Source organism: Aplidium turbinatum, chromosome 5 (assembly GCF_918807975.1).
Source record: "Aplidium turbinatum chromosome 5, kaAplTurb1.1, whole genome shotgun sequence".
Taxonomy (NCBI): Eukaryota; Metazoa; Chordata; class Ascidiacea; order Aplousobranchia; family Polyclinidae; genus Aplidium; species Aplidium turbinatum.
This window is the reverse complement of record NC_137476.1, coordinates 23,309,987-23,326,578: the sequence shown is the minus strand read 5'-3', so window position 1 is coordinate 23,326,578 and position 16,592 is coordinate 23,309,987. Positions and strand designations below refer to the sequence as shown.

The 16,592-nt window shown below is 36.2% G+C and overlaps 1 protein-coding gene across 1 annotated transcript; it reads right to left on the bottom strand.

The window, feature by feature from the left end:
* Positions 1 to 1,502: 1,502 nt before the first annotated feature.
* LOC145771039 (PAN2-PAN3 deadenylation complex subunit pan3-like) lies at positions 1,503 to 15,295 on the bottom strand. The gene is made up of 11 exons (XM_082582782.1): positions 15,136 to 15,295; positions 14,275 to 14,352; positions 9,868 to 10,026; positions 9,359 to 9,475; positions 8,932 to 9,051; positions 8,083 to 8,212; positions 7,667 to 7,781; positions 7,129 to 7,241; positions 3,240 to 3,369; positions 2,553 to 2,756; positions 1,503 to 1,685 (listed from the first exon to the last, which is right to left on the bottom strand). The coding sequence occupies exons 1-11, from the start codon at positions 15,293 to 15,295 to the stop codon at positions 1,503 to 1,505; spliced, it is 1,509 nt and encodes a 502-aa protein (XP_082438908.1).
* Between the last annotated feature and the right edge of the window lie 1,297 nt (positions 15,296 to 16,592).

Below are 16,592 nucleotides of genomic sequence, written 5' to 3'. Positions count from 1 at the left end.
CGATGTGCTGTTTTAAAAGGCTGTGTGAAAAGTCGATGAGAGTCTGGCGTCGTGGTAACATCAAAAGCAGCTAACGGCGCAATAGCGACTCCAGTCGGAATCCGCCTTTACGTTGTGGAATTATGCATTGTTTAGTGTTACGCAATGAACCAATTAGTAATTTACATTTTCGCTGATTAGTATGACGGTAGTCTTAGTTAGAGAAGAACTCAAAATGGGATGCACTAAAAAAAACTGATACTTTATAAGACAGGTCTACTTTCAATCCTTTGAAAAAAACGCTTGAATTTAATATATCATGCAATAAGCAACGTAGGCTATCTACATCCAAAATGTAAAGTGACATAGGCCACGGGAGAATTTTTTGTGGAGTAAATAATGAAAAAAAAACAAGCGTTTTCTCTTTTATCATTTAGAACGTGTTATTCACATATGTTTGTTGATCGTCCCCTTCAAAATATTACGCATTTGCAAAACTCTTAAATAAGTCAAGTTTTACTTAAACTTTTATCACAATTTAGGGCTAAAATATGCTCAGACTGCACCAAATCAAATGTAATTTTTCTGAGACCCTCCCCCCCCGCTGTTGTATTCGCCTTCGAAGGACACACGGCCGGGCTTTGCCCGTCCGCAGCACCCCCATTTCTAGGACTCACCAGACGCCACTGGTCGGCTATTCATAGTGACAAAGACGGACTATATAGTCCGTCTTGATAGTGACCTACTGTAACAAGAAACCAAATGCTATCTTCCAAACAAATTTGACATTTTGCAGCTTTGCGCTGTGACTGCAACCGCTGCAACATTCAATTCAAGTCATTAGTCTTAAGGCACACTTGCGACTATCTTGCGGCACGCAGCTTGGTAAGCTCTGCTATAGACCATCGACATTAAGCCATAAGACGAGATCAGTCACAATATGTCAGCTATGAACAATAGTCGCACACCATGTAGTTGCAGTAATATGTTATTTAATTGTTGAAAACCAGTTCAAATATGGCAAACAATGTGTACGGTACGTGATATGTTTTAAAAATAGAATTCGCTGTAGACCCCCAAAGTCTAGAGAAATAATCGAATGCACAAAATTATAGCCATATTGCAAAATGAAAAACAACATGCCGGATATGTAATAAACGTATTTTGCTAAAACCTGGAGGTTTGTCGAGTTGATCAAGCCTCTACCATCTTCAAACAACATTTTAAAGTTGTAATCAGTGACACAGACAGTGTTAATTATAGTATTGGATTTAAAAGTTGCTCAATCACTACATCAGCAAGCAAACACATCAAGAGATAAATAGTAAACTAAGTATAGGCTTCATAGCTAAGAAGTCCACTACTCCTCAACACAAACGTGAAGCTATAAAAATATTCGTGGTAGGCCTACCGGTAACACAAGCATTAGCAGCGTTTTCGCAGATTGCAACAATGAGCAACACAAAAATAAGTAAAAATAAATCCATACTCGTTGGAAGAGTATGCTGCATACGGTTTCTAGTTCAAATTGCACGCAAAGTACAGTTCGTCGTTGGATAAACATCACAATCCTTGTACTCCTGGTAGGACATAAATTTATTGAAGGACTTTGTGAAGGTTTCCTTGAGCTCCGCATACGACACCACAAAGACATTCTGTTCATCACGTGACATAAGGCGAATCTTTTCCGGCATGCCCCCGTCAAGCTAAACAATAACGTTGTATCAATCCACAATTGAGAAAAATACTACCACGGCCTTGAACCTGATCTATTGATTGTTAGAATCATTATTATCAAACAGAGGAGCTTCTTTGGAAATTTAATGTTAGCAGGTTTGTATAAAAACTTAAACATCCATTTGTTCATAATAATAATTCTGGCTGATTTCAGGGCCGGATTTAGCTGATGGGGGGCCCGGAGCACTTTTACATCGGGGGGCCCCCCGTGTGAAAAACTACTTCTACGTCTACAGTAGCATTAATCCTGCACTGCAGAGCATTTTGTAGAAACTTCAAGGGCTAAAAGAAAAAAATCACACAAAATCACATTTTTTTCACGTCGGGGGGCCCCCTTCAAAAGCGGGGCCCGGGGCACTTGCACCCTCTGCCCCCCCCCCTAAATCCGGGCCTGGCTGATTTACTCCATTCACTGAAAATTTGAACAACCACCTTTTGCGCGCATTTCAAGAACAGGCCCCTAGAATTTAATCATCATTGCCTCATGATATGATAGCTTTGATTACACAGCCTAGTTTTTATTCACTAAGTTATTGAGATAGATTGAATTATTTTAATGCTGCCAAAAAGTGCTGAAATAGGTTTCCATTCGTCATTGCACATAGGAACTGTGTTTCAAAAGCTGGTGCAAACCGCTACTATCACGGCGAACCTGTAGTATCAGACTAAAACAGTTTGTCTGTATCTACATTTGTAAAGCAAACAACATCATGCAGGTAAAAGCAAAACTCAATCTTCTGCGTTTCTATAAAAGCTTGCATAGTTTCTATATAATTTACAAATTATTATCTTAAATTTTCGAAGTCAAGCAACAGTTCCAAATGCTATAAGCTTACCTTCTTCAGACACTGTATGATATGAGACGAATCAATCGGGGGCTCTTCAGCATCTGTGACTCCATAGAGCAAGTGATCTAGAAAGAGTTTCATCAGGAACATGTCTCCTGTATCGAATGAGTCCATCTCTGTGTTACACTCCGACCGTTCGGTGAGCATTTCAAGCTTGCTTAATATTCTAAATAACCGTCCATTCTCCGCTTTCTAAAATTACAACATATATAATATCATATTATCGGTGCAGATTGCATACATTTTCACATATTGCACAAATAGCTATTTCATTAGATCTTAACGTCGTATCAGCAAATAATTATAATTAAAAATATATTTCTCCTTTCAGTTTTTCTCGTTGATGAAAACCAAGATGTCAATTGCAAATACACGAAACTAATTATGAAACGTTTGGGACTCCATGGGCTCCTTTGTATGTAGCCTAACTGACGCAGGGTCGTAACCACAGGGGGCTTGGAGAGTAATCCCTCCAATTTTAACTTACCACCTCAAAAATATATTTCACTGCCATTATAATTCATGCTGCACGATTTTTGCCTCGCCAACAGTTGCTTTTTCCCTTTTAAAATTTTCTTTCTAGCTGCGACACTGAGTTAAGATGATTTGTACATTAATTTATGCATCGGTTCATATTGTAGCCTACACATTTATATAAACTAATCAAACACCCACTTCCGTGCATTGATCATCTTTCACACCATCTCTGATCGTCGAAATACTTGGATGAGTATAGAACCTGCTCCCGATGAAATATATCAATATGTCCACTTTAAGCATCTTCTGTTGAGGTATCGTGAGGTATCTGCGAGCAGAAGACAGTGGTTTGTCAGATTCAACGACTTAAAAAGTTGAAACCCAAAATATGATAGGCTATTTATAAATCTAATGTCTCCAAGTCACAAGAGTGCACAAGATATATGAGGCATGCTTCCAATCTTGTAGCAAAGGAAATGCTGGCATAAGTTCAAAAGGTTGTCACATCTAATATTTTCAGCCAAACAATGACAAAGAAATTGAATAGGTCTACAGTGAAAAGTGGCCAAATATTCAAAATGAGATTTTTTTATGTATTTCACACATCAGATCACTATCACTTTCTGATAAAATAGTCGGCTACGTGCAGGGCCGTTGACAGGATTTCTCGGGCCCGGTACCCATTTATTTTCGGGCCCCCTTCATCGACAATGTTATGAATATAAAGGATGTGTACAAACTTTTATTGATGTGCTGTTAAAATGAGAATGACATATGCCGTTCAAAGTAGAAAATTAAGAGGAATATCATTTATACATTCTCAAAGACTTGTTGTATCCACGAATTTCCCCAACTGTGCAATTCCGCATTTAGGGATTTCTCCGTAAACCACAAAATCCTTGCTCTCAATCACGATCTTTGTCGGTATGTTTAAAATTGTTGGATTTTTTGGCTGAAATTAATTCTTTGTATAGTAGAGTAGCCGTAGGAGAGTAAAATATTTTGGGGGGGTGAACATAATTTGCCCAAATTTTTAAAAAATTTGCACAAATTTTGTCTTTGCGTATATATTTTCAAAAATACAAAATTACTCACAATCTCTGAAAGTCATCAACTTGGCCATGTACGAAACACAAGCAAAAAAAAGAAGTGGCTATTTTTACACAATGAGGTATTGGCAGAGTTAGAATTAAAGTTAAGGTAAGGGCTAGAGTTAGGAATAAGTTTAGGGTTTTGATCTTTGCCCAGGACTAAAAAAATTTCCAACTACAAGTTTTTGTTTCCAACAGCTTTAAACTTTACTCAATTTAGGGCAGAATTCCTTATCTGGCAACACTATTGAAGCTATTCTTACATTATATAGTGTAAATATAGCCACAGCCAAAAAAACACACACACACAACAGCAAAACAAGGCTGAACTTACTTTAATCTACGTTCATAGACCTGTCTGTGTCCCAAATAAATAAACCATCAAATTAAAACATTCTTGTGTATCACAAATAATATACAGTTTATTAAGCCTAACTGGATTCAAAAAAATTTGAACTGAGACTTCACCAATAACTGGATAACAATAATTGCTGAATATTCAATATCCATGTCACCAGATTATATGAAAATCTTCAGCCCAACTTCAATAAAAGGCCCGACCAAAAGTAGCTCAATCTTTTCAATTCAAAGATAGTCCAAAGATTCAATATTTGTAAATTTACATTGAAAAAAACTAAAATGACAATCCGTTTACTTATCACACCAGTAACATTACTTAATCCATGCCGCTTCAAATCCTACAGCCTGAAAAGAATTTGACAGTTTACCATGTTATGTGCATCAAACTTCCACCTTTGAAAAAAACTACTTTTGATACCAAAAATATTGATATTATATTACAATAAAATCATAGTCAATGTTTTTTCAGAAGATCATTACAAATATAATCTTACTTGGTTTGGTTTGGTTTGGTTTGGTTTTGAATCTTTATCCTCGGACTGACAAAGCCTTGATAGGTTATTCCTGGTACTTGTTCGCATACTTGTAGAGGCTCTTGACGCAGGGCCGGTTACCGAGATTGACAGAGTGAAGTTTTCCGATTGTTGAAGTCTTGTTGCCGAGAAATTATTCCATTCACTAGGTGCCGCTGAATGGAGAGCAGTCCTGAAATGCGTTGCTCAAACGCACACCACGAGAGTCGAACCAGCGCCGTGTGATCTTGAGCCCGGCGCGTAACCACTGAGCTATCGGGCGGACGAATAAAGGCTTCACAATAAAGCAGCTAGGTCTACTAAAATCACAAGCACTGAAGAAAAATGACTCCCAGATAATAACTTCAAACTCAATCGTTGCCACAAAATACAGACCACATTACCATGACACAAAAATAGCACTGTTTGCATTGCCTGATATATTAACTGCATGAATTGGATGACAAAACAACATAACATGTGTCTTTATGTTTGATTGTTGTTGCTCTAATACTGTGTCATAGATAGTAAATAGCTGAGCATATCAACCCTGGGACTGGCAAAGACAAACAGCAGTTTATATAAAAAAATTCAACATAGAAAACAGTTAAACCATAGCTCACAAAAACATGAAATTAAATCCAGGAAAATTCACAAGTTGTTTCCATTTAATATACTTTTTCACTTTGTACATAACTATAGTTAGTGGCCGGGATCAACGCTCACAAAAGTGGTGTATATGTGGCCTCACAACCGTTGATTATTAAAGTTTATAACAAATGCTTATTTTGTTTGACCATATCTAAAAATGATAAGCTATTTTTGTAGTATTTAAGTCAAGTTTTGCGAGCATAGCATAACTCATGGTAAAATTAACTTATCCAATATTTGGATATTTTTGCCCAAATATTTTTACAAACAACTACGTTAGTGGGATATAGAGAAAAAACAAAAATTTCATAGGCTCACCACAACCCAGCAGGGTTTTAAAATTCTACCAATGAAGAAATGTAGGCTAGTGTGATATTCTAATGAACATCTGTAATAAGCTTATCTCAGCTTGTCGAAGCATTGTTTTCTTCAAATACTGAATCAAAACTTAACATTCTGCCCAAATTTTAATACCAAATATAAAAGTTTTCAAAATTGTTGATACTCTGTTAATTACATTCAAAGCAAAATGTTTTTTATACAAAATGCAACACTATAAAGTTACTAATCTGGGAGAATGTTGAAAACGTATGGTAAGAATTGATTTGTCCAAATAACTAGACATTTTTGCCCAAATGATTTTTATAATCAACTACATTAGTAGGATGTTGAGAAATCACAAAAAACCTCATAAAGTTTCCAGTACCCAGTAGGCTTTTAAATCTTACCCATGAAGAAATGCAGCCTACAGTGAATATCAGTAATAAGCTTACCTCTGTTTCCCAACTGTGCTTTTTTACAGTTCGATTTTGCAGTAGTCCAATCGAAACTTATCATTCTACCCAGATTGCAATACCACATGCAACAGTTCTCAAAGTCGGTGATAATACATTTACATTCATTGGAAAATATTAATGTATCTCATAAATTACAACAATTATCATATGTAAAGTTTCTAAACTGGTGAGGCGTCGAAACATTGCACATGGTAAGATTGATTTTCCAAAATAACTGGACATTTTTGCCCAAATTTCCAACATTTTTTTTTCAGCGGGGTAGCGACTGCCCCCATCTCCTACGGCTATGACGTAGATGCAATTATCTAGAAGTGATTACCACCAAAAAAATATATATATTCAGAATTAAAGAGTGGGTGAAGAAAAATATTTTGTGTTTTTTAAAAAAAAATCGTGGTTAGGGAAATCACTATACCCCGAAGGGGGCCCGGTACTTTACCATCTGACGGCGAAGTGACTGTTTTAACCTCTGATGGCAATTCCTTTAGATCTGATTATATTAAGATCTTGATAATGTTTGAAGTCGCGGAGAATCTTTTAAATCCGGGCCCCCTAAATATTCCGGGCCCGGGTCCAAAAGTACCACCTAGACCCCCCTGTCAACGCCCCTGGCTACGTGGCGCAAAACGGTTACAGTATTACTCACTAATGCAAGCAAATAAAATCCACCACTTACTTGATGAGCTTATACAGATCTGAAGAATAATTCATGCCGACAAAAGTTATTGCCTTTTGCATATTTTCTTGTTCAAACGGCGCAACAGAATTACAGGCCAGAGCTAGCACAATCTGACAATGTATAAAACAATATAACTGTTAATTCAGTGTACCATTCTTATGTTCAATTTTATTTTGCAAACTTAAAATATTTGCATTTAAGTATGGCTTGAATGGCTCAACACTAATTGGTATGGCTCAACACTGACTTGTAATCTTGTAGCACATTAATTGGGTTACACTGGAACCAGAAACAAACTTCAGTTTTCCTCGTGACAAAAAGAATCTACGTCGAGACACGCTGAGCGCCACAGTTATGTCAATAAGGTTTCAGATTAGTTATGTCAAAATTCTTCAGCTGTAAAATTCTTTTTAATTAACTTTCTAGTAAACAAATTGTCACGAGATTGAACGTCATCACATAAACTGTAGGCAGAATGAAAAGAGTTTATCAGTTGATTAAAATTTCCAATGAAAAAAAAAAGTCATAAATTCACCTTTCCAAGTGAAATCATGTCTTCTTGCTGGTATTTCAGAATACATGCTGGTAGTCTGGGATTGGAACAGTCATTGTCCAAAACCTCAAACACACCGACTCCATTGATTCGTAACCTGAAAGAAATGTGACATGAAAAGAGGCAAACAACCTTGATGTTGTTTGTCTGTACGAAAAAGCACTTTTTCAGTAATATATAAAATGATAAAAGAAACCTATTTTCAAGCAAACCATTTGCATTATTTTTTTTCTTTACTTTTGTTGTATAGTTCTTATGTATTTCTTGTGCCTGGAAATATTGATTCAATATGTTTGAAGAAAAACTTGTCTGTTGATACTTGTATTCTGAGAGGAACATCTTAATAATAAATGCATGTTGTTGGTTTCAAAGAGCAAAGATTAATTTGATTCACATACCTTGACTCGTCCGTTACTAAGATCTTTGTTAGGTCCAGCACTCGACAAGCAAGACCAGCGGAATGGATGCATTCTAGTGCAGAGCTGAGCTGTATCACATATGTCCATATCAGGTTTTCATGAAGTAAGTCTGGATAATATGTGAAAGATGTTAGATCAATTATCAAGAGTAAAATTTTAACGAATTGAAAGATAAAGCGATACATTAATAGTCGCTGAAGTTGACACATGGATTAGTAGTGTTATTAGTATTCTTGAAATGAACACATGACTCCTTAGCAAACTATTTGCTTCTTCGGACCTCAACATTTACATTATCTGTTCTTTTTTGTTGAAATTTTGCTGCTCTCCCTCAAAAATTTCTTGTTTTATCTGCTTATAAATTACATTAAAACATTTAAATAGACTTTTGAATTGTTGTGGCAAAGAAAGCTATTTCCTATTACCTGGAAGGAAAGAAACGCCAACAAAATCGTTACCCAACGACGTTACCTTACTGCGATACTTCGGACACATTGCAAGAAGCAACTTATTGGAAATTTTTTTAGTGGGATGGTGCAAAGAAAACTAGAATACGATAGAAACTGAAACATTTTGACAACATCAAGCAAACTACAGTAACAAAAGTATCCCGGAATTATTAACAGAACAAAGATAAAACAAAATAGAGGTGTTTATAAGGGAGGTCACAGATGATCAATCATGATCAATTTGTTAAATAATAAACAATGTGATAATGTTAAAGTTGGACGGGCCGACTTGATCTAAGTGATACAATATTTGGGGATTTATTTATTATTTCTTATTCATGTCGTCGATTTAATATTCGGAAAGGATATCGACACTAACCAGCATTTTGCTTCACGGATTCTCCATTCCAGTTTGATGCAAGACTTTTGTTTTCGTTTGGGAAATGCTTCTCCATCAGTGTTTCGGCTCCAGAAATGTAATCGTGTGCGAATATGAAAGCTGGACAAATATTAAATGTATTGAAATGTGGCTCATCAATTTTTTACTTTGTTTTCTTTGCGCATCAAAAACAAAGAAATGCCTGCACTCGCTACTATTAGTATTAATTTATATAAAGAGAAATATACGCAAACAAACTTTATGAAGAAAGCAAAAGTGAAATAATCGCATGTGACACGCTTATACGTCTCAATTGATCAAGTTTTACCCACTTTTGAAGTTTAGCGAAGTTGTAACCAGGTTAATAAATGCAACAGTGAGAGTACGATACACGATATTTTAGTATTAACTACTATTGGTGACATACAGTTCTCTAAGAATGCGTTTGAGGTAAAAAATTCTCGCAGTTGGACAATATTTGGGTGTTGCAGTTTCTTCCACTTCTCAACCAGAGTCATACACTTTGCGTCAACTCGGTGAAGTCCTAAACACAATAGAGATCAGTTTACGTTGAATCAACGGTTGTTTATTGAAATCACTCCAAGGAAAAAGTATTTACTATATAAAACATAAAAAAACATTTTGTGTTTTATACAAGTTATTTTTTCTCGCGATGTCGCCAGAATTTACACTTGAAATGAAAGTTTATAATGATTCTCAAATTGATTGCACTATTTGTTTGTTCTATGGGCGAAAATACAAGAACCCATAGTTCCTATTTTTAATTAAAGATCGAATGAATAATGAATTTTTCAAACACCTTAAAAATGTTTGAACTTTACATTGCTGCAACCTAACGAAAATCCTCACAAGTTATAGCATATGTGTGTTTGTTGTGTATATACCAACATAAATATACTTGCTGTATATACATACCATGTATCCTACGAAGACAGCGAGAAATTCCATCCTTGTAGTTGATAGCTTTGTAGCAGGAGGTCACAAATTGAAATAAAGTTGGCTCTTGAAGAGGCAAGTCAAATGTGGACTCAAGTGGAAACACGCTATGATAGTTGCGAACTTTCTTCGGTATACCTGAGTGAATGCAATGATTTTTATAAAGAATATCCAGGTTAGTCTTTAAAGGCATTTCTACTCAGTCTACTGCACAAACCATAGCGCCATGACACTAACGCAACATTCAACAAGTGGCTGAAATTGGCTAGTGATAAAACTGAGCAAGCCGAAATTTGGCATGTCACAAGTCAGCAAAATCAGTTTAGCAAGCGATGACCAAGCAAGTTCGATGCTAGATGAAAATCTCATTTGCTGACTTGGATAATAATAGATGAAATGTACTTGCTGAGTTAAAGCACTTGCTGAGTTGTCGCATGCCGAGTTGTCCGACGACTATCCTAGACACATACATTGCATGATGACAGTCCTTTTTTTTAAATGTTGTCACTATGTTTGTGATTGTGAAATTAGTAGAAGCTAACGTTAGCTAATTAAGTAGCTTATTGAGGATTACATAATCATCAAAGTATTTAACGTACTCAGGTCTTTTTTTACAGCCTCAGTGTGCAGATCCTTTCGCAGGGTGGCTTCTTCCGACTTGATGTACATGCGGGTCTGTGGTGTGTAATAGTACATGGTTTCTCCAATTTTTTCGGAAAATACTTGTTTAAAATCAGGTTCGGCTTGAAATGTGTCTAAAGTAGATAAAAAAGAACACCGTTAAACAGATGATCCAGTGTTTCTAGTTTTATTTAAATCCACCAGTTCGACACTCACCAAAGACACGCGAGTGTGTCGAGAGAGGCACTTACAGATGGACACAAAAAGGCTTTAGTCCAGTTAAATATCTGCCTCCAAGTAAATCCCACAATGGCGCCAAGTTTAACAAACAACAGATAATGGTTTGGCAGAACAGCAGATTTTTTCAAGTTGATATCTATTATCTTTCGGTCACAAAGATATTTTATCCAAAATATTACATAAGTACAATCCCATATGAGCCTTTCTATTAGCGCTTTACCAAGCAGTGCTAAACATGCCTAGATATTTTGACTGTAGTGTATAGGCTGCATCCCAATGCGTAGATTTTCATATGCTTTATTATTCTTTATATCGAGAAATCAGAACAGAAGTTGGTGGGCTTTAGTTTTTCCTTTATTATTTCATTGATCCTTCTGGAACTAGTTCAGGCTAGCACAAAATATTAAAAGCATAAACCAGCCGCACTTTTAATATTTTGATAATTTGCAATACTGGCTTTTTTCATAAAGGTCATGTGATAATTGAAAATATTTAAAATAAAAATAGCTTTACTAGTGTTTCGTTTTCTGTACATTCAATCCACAAACTTTATGCAAAAACATTGTTAGCCTGCCTGTAGCTACCTGGACGTATGGCCTGATGTGTTACATTTAGCAGATTAGAAATACGGCTGCTGCTGCTACTGTCTGACTGAAATTTTATATGTATTTCTTTAAACGTTTTGCTAACCCGTAATAATAATGTTAGTTTTTAAATAGCGCTGTATCCAACGCAGAATGCGTTGCTCCTCAGCACTTTATAAAGCAGACAGTGTCAATGCAGCCGTATAGAGGCGCAACTGAGTAATGTGATACAATTCAGTGACGTTAGTTTTGCGTAATAGTTATTATTTTAGCGTTAGTGCATTGCACCGAGTCACGTGCGCTTGATTACGTCGCCCCTCCGTGTAACTGTGAGTAGTTCGTAATTGCTGTAGCAAAACTTGGTAACTACCCAGACAACCAGTTTATCTGATACATATCTTGATCAGATCTGGTACGGATCTGACCAGATCTGGTGAAGGTGTATACCAAAGAAAGTGGTTGTCTGGATATACAGTGGTTTATCACTTGTGGTTGTTTGTTTGTTTGTTTGTCTTTATCCTGCATTGCGGGAAAGCGGACTTGAGCGCTATGCATCGGTGTACGCCTTCCGACGCAGGGCCGGATTTAGCCGATGGGGGCCCCGGGGCACTTTTAGATCGGGGGGCCCCGTGCTAAAAACCACCTCTACGTCTGCAGTAGCATTAATCCAGCACTGCACTGAAACAAGTCAGCAAAATCAATTTAGCAAGCGATGACCAAGCAAGTTCGATGCTAGATGAAAATCTCATTTGCTGACTTGGATAATAATAGATGAAATGTAGCCTACTTGCTGAGTTGAAGCACTTGCTGAGTTGTGGCATGCCGAGTTGTCCGACGACTATCCCAGACACATACATCGCATGATGACAGTCCTTTTTTTTAAATGTTGTCACTATGTTTGTGATTGTGAAAATAATACAAGCTAACGTTAGCTAATTAAGTAGCCTATTGAGGATTACATAATCATCAAAATATTTAACGTACTCAGGTCTTTTTTTACAGCGTCAGTGTGAAGATGCTTTCGTAGGGTGGCTTCTTCCGACTTGATGGACATGCGGCTCTGTGGTTTGCAATTGTACATGGTTCCACGAACTTTTTCGGCAAATGCTTGTCGAATATCAAGTTCGGCTTGAAATGTGTCTATAGTAGATAAAAAAAAAAACACCGCTTATAAAGATGATCTAGTGTTTCTAGTTTAATGTAAATCCACCAGTTCGACACTCACCAAAGACACGCGAGTGTGTCAAGAGAGACACTTAAAGATACACACAAAAAGGGTTTAGTCCAGTTAAATATCTGCCTCCAAGTAAATCCCACAATGGCGCCAAGTTTAACAAACAACAGATAATGGTTTGGCAGAACAGCAGAATTTTTCCAGTTGATATCTATTATCTTTCGGTCAAAAAGATATTTTATCCAAAATATTACATAAGTACAATCCCATATGAGCCTTTCTATTAGCGCTTTACCAAGCAGTGCTAAACATGCTTAGATATTTTGACTGTAGTGTATAGGCTACATCCCAATTTATAGATCTTTGTGTGTTTTATTATTCTTAACATCGAGAAGTCAAAACAGAAGTTGGTGGCTTTTACCTTTATTATTTCATTTATTCTTCTGGAACTAGTTCAGGCTAACTCAAAATATTAAAAGCATAAACCAGCCGCACTTTTAATATTTTGACAATTTGCATTACCGGCTTTTTTCAGAAAGGTCATGTGATAATTGAAAATATTTAAAATAAAAAATGCTTAACTAGTGTTTCGTTTGTTGTACATTCAATCCACAAACTTTATGCAAGAACATTGTTAGCCTGCCTGTAGCTACCTGGACGTTTGGCCTGATGTGTTACATTTTGCAGATTAGAAATACGGCTGCTGCTGCTACAGTCTGACTGAAAATTTATATGTATTTTTTTAAACGTTTTGCTAACTCGAAATGTGATACAATTCAGTGACGTTAGTTTTGCGTAATCGTTATTATTTTAGCGTTAGTGCATTGCACCGAGTCACGTGCGCTTGATTACGTCGCCCCTCCGTGTAACTGTGAGTAGTTCGTAATTATTGTAGCAAAACTTGGTAACTACCCAGACAACTAGTTTATCTGATACATATCTTGATCAGATCTGGTACGGATCTGACCAGATCTGGTGAAGGTGTATACCAGATAAAGTGGTTGTCTAGATATACAGTGGTTTGTCTACACTGTTAACAAGCGGTTTAGAGTCAGAATGAGATTTTCTCAATCAAATTATGTTTGATTTTCAAAACCAAGAAAGCCCAGTAAAAATAAAAATCACTAACGCAACGTTCAACAAGTGGCCGAAATTGGCTGGTGATAAAACTGAGCAGTGAGTAAGCCGAAATTTGGCATGTCACAAGTCAGCAAAATCAATTTAGCAAGCGATGACCAAGCAAGTTCGATGCTAGATGAAAATCTCATTTGCTGACTTGGATAATAGATGAAATGTACTTGCTGAGTTGAAGCACTTGCTGAGTTGTCGCATGCCGAGTCGTCCGACGACTGTCCCAGACACATACATCGCATGATGACAGTCCTTTTTTTTAAATGTTGTCAATATGTTTGTGATTGTGAAATAATACAAGCTAACGTTAGCTAATTAAGTAGCCTATTGAGGATTACATAATCATCAAAATATTTAACGTACTCAGGTCTTTTTTTACAGCCTCAGTGTGAAGATCCTTTCGTAGGGTGGCTTCTTCAGACTTGATGGACATGCGGCTCTGTGGTTTGCAATTGTACATGGTTCCACGAACTTTTTCGGCAAATGCTTGTCTAATATCAAGTTCGGTTTGAAACGTATCTAAAGTAGATAAAAAAAAAAGAACACCACTTATAAAGATGATTTAGTGTTTCTAGTTTCATTTTAAATCCACCAGTTCGACACTCACCAAAGACACGCGAATCTTACTAAGCTTACTTGGATCTTGTTTGACATCCACAACGGATATGCATTTTTCTAGTATCTTTCTAGGATTTGTTTTAGATGTTGAAGTGCCTGCACAAAAAAGAACACCACTTGTAAAATGATCTGGTGTTTCTGCTTTCATTTCAAATTCCACAGCTTTTATGACCAACGAAGACACCTGGATAGCCTATATCTCGGCAGACAATGAATGGTATGTTTGAAAATGGACACCAAAATGGTTTCAAATAATTTCAAATTGCAATTTCAATCAAAATAGTGGACAACGCCTTACAATCAAATTGGGTGAAGGAACTTCTCGTTTCTCTTTTGCCTAGGCCCTATACTGTATTGCAGATGAGATTGTGGTTATGAGATTATTGTAAGTAACTAGTTACACGATACAAATTTGAATGAAGAAATCTATTGCAAAGCAGTAATTAATGTAACACTATAGTCATATGGATTTATATGCATTTTGATGACGATTTGCTATGACGACACTAAATTTTGTTTTGGTTTTGCTAAAAGGCGTTGCAAAGCAGTAATTAATGTAACACTATAGTCATATGGATTTATATGCATTTTGATGACGCTTTGCCATGACGACACTAAATTTTGTTTTGGTTTTGCTAAAAGGCGTGCTCCATGTTTAAAAAAGATACTGGAAACGTCTACCAGAAACATAGTCCACTTAATGGTTAGATATAGCAACTAGCTATCCAGGTGTTTCGAATATCATTGTAGGAGATAACAAAATCTTTTGCCCGGATAATTCCGCAATCATAAGGATTAACTCTCAAACATCTTTCAGCGGATTGTTATCTCAGAAATATCATAGATTGAGTTATAAATGTAGCCTATTTGAGAATGTACCTGATGTATAGATGGGATTTGATGACCCACATGGGTCGGTATAGCCTCCTGAACTAGTGCTTCGTTGCGCTGTGACATGATTTGACAACGGCATTGGTGATATTAGAGAGTTTTGCAGCTGACCATAGTATTCGTTCAGAGTTCTTCGATTGTTGTACATATTTATTGCAGCCACACTTTTGTCTGTGCAAAGGTAAATATAACAAGGTATAACTTGTAAAATAAACAAGTGAAGCTGCAAAAGAAAAAAAGCATCACAATTCAAGTGTGAATTAGGCCTACAGATATTTATCTTTATTTTCCTAGATAATAAAAAAAACATTTTCAGTGGATTGTAGCCTACAGTATATTGTATTTTGAAAAAGCTTTCGCCAAGGAAAAGGCAGTTTTGTCAGCGTCTTATTCATTAAAAATGAATTTAAGAAAATTTAAATTGTTAATGTATGAATAATAGGCCTACCATATTTTCATCGCCTAAAAAGAGGACACGCTTCGCCTGCAAGTAGACTTTTACGATTGAAGAATTTTTTACATGTTTTTAGATCATTACAGTATAGGCCTACGCTGCAAAAGTTACCAAAAAAAACAAGAAAACAGATTGACTAAACTTTTAACTATTTTTTTCTCATTTCTAGTTAAAACAACAAATGATTTTATATTTTTAAAAGTCAGCAAAAAAGGAAAAAAATACTTAATTTTTAGACAGTTTCAGTCAGACAGCAATGATCGCAAAAATCTGCAAAATGTGACAAATCAGGCACGACCTCCAGGTCAAGCCTTAACGTTTTTCAACAAGGAATGGTCAGCCTTAACGAAATTGTTAAATTATTTGCAAGAAATGTGATTAAAACAGTAGGCTGCACTGTGTGGAGGGCTGGAGGCCTTGAACCACTGATACAGACCCGGTCACTGAGGTTGACGTATCTTGATCAGATCTGGTACGGATCTGATCAGATCTGGTGAAGATGTCTACCAGATAAAGTGGTTGTCTGGATATACAGTGATTTGTCACTTGTACACATAGCTCTACTCGTGTTAAAACCACTTTTCAACTTCTTTACGTTTGTGCGTTTTTGTAGCTATTCTGCAGTACCCACAAGCGTAAGATAATGATATAAAAGCTTTTTGTAGCCTTGGTGCAGCAGTACAAAATGAGAAAAAGTAAATTTTAAAACGTCCAATCGGACTGTTAACAAGCGGTTTACAATCTGAATGAGATTTTCTGAATTAAATTGTGTTTGATTTTCAAAACCAAGTGAAGTAAAAGCCCAATTTGTTACCTGGGAAAGACAGGAATAAAATATTATTTTTAGAAAATTGCACACAAATTAAATTCATATCTTAAATTAAAAACATGGTCTCATTAACTGTAAAATTTTACAAAGTTAACGCTTGGTGGCGAAGTGACATTTCTCTAAATATTGCTGATTTTACAAAATAAACTTGAAAAAATGCTT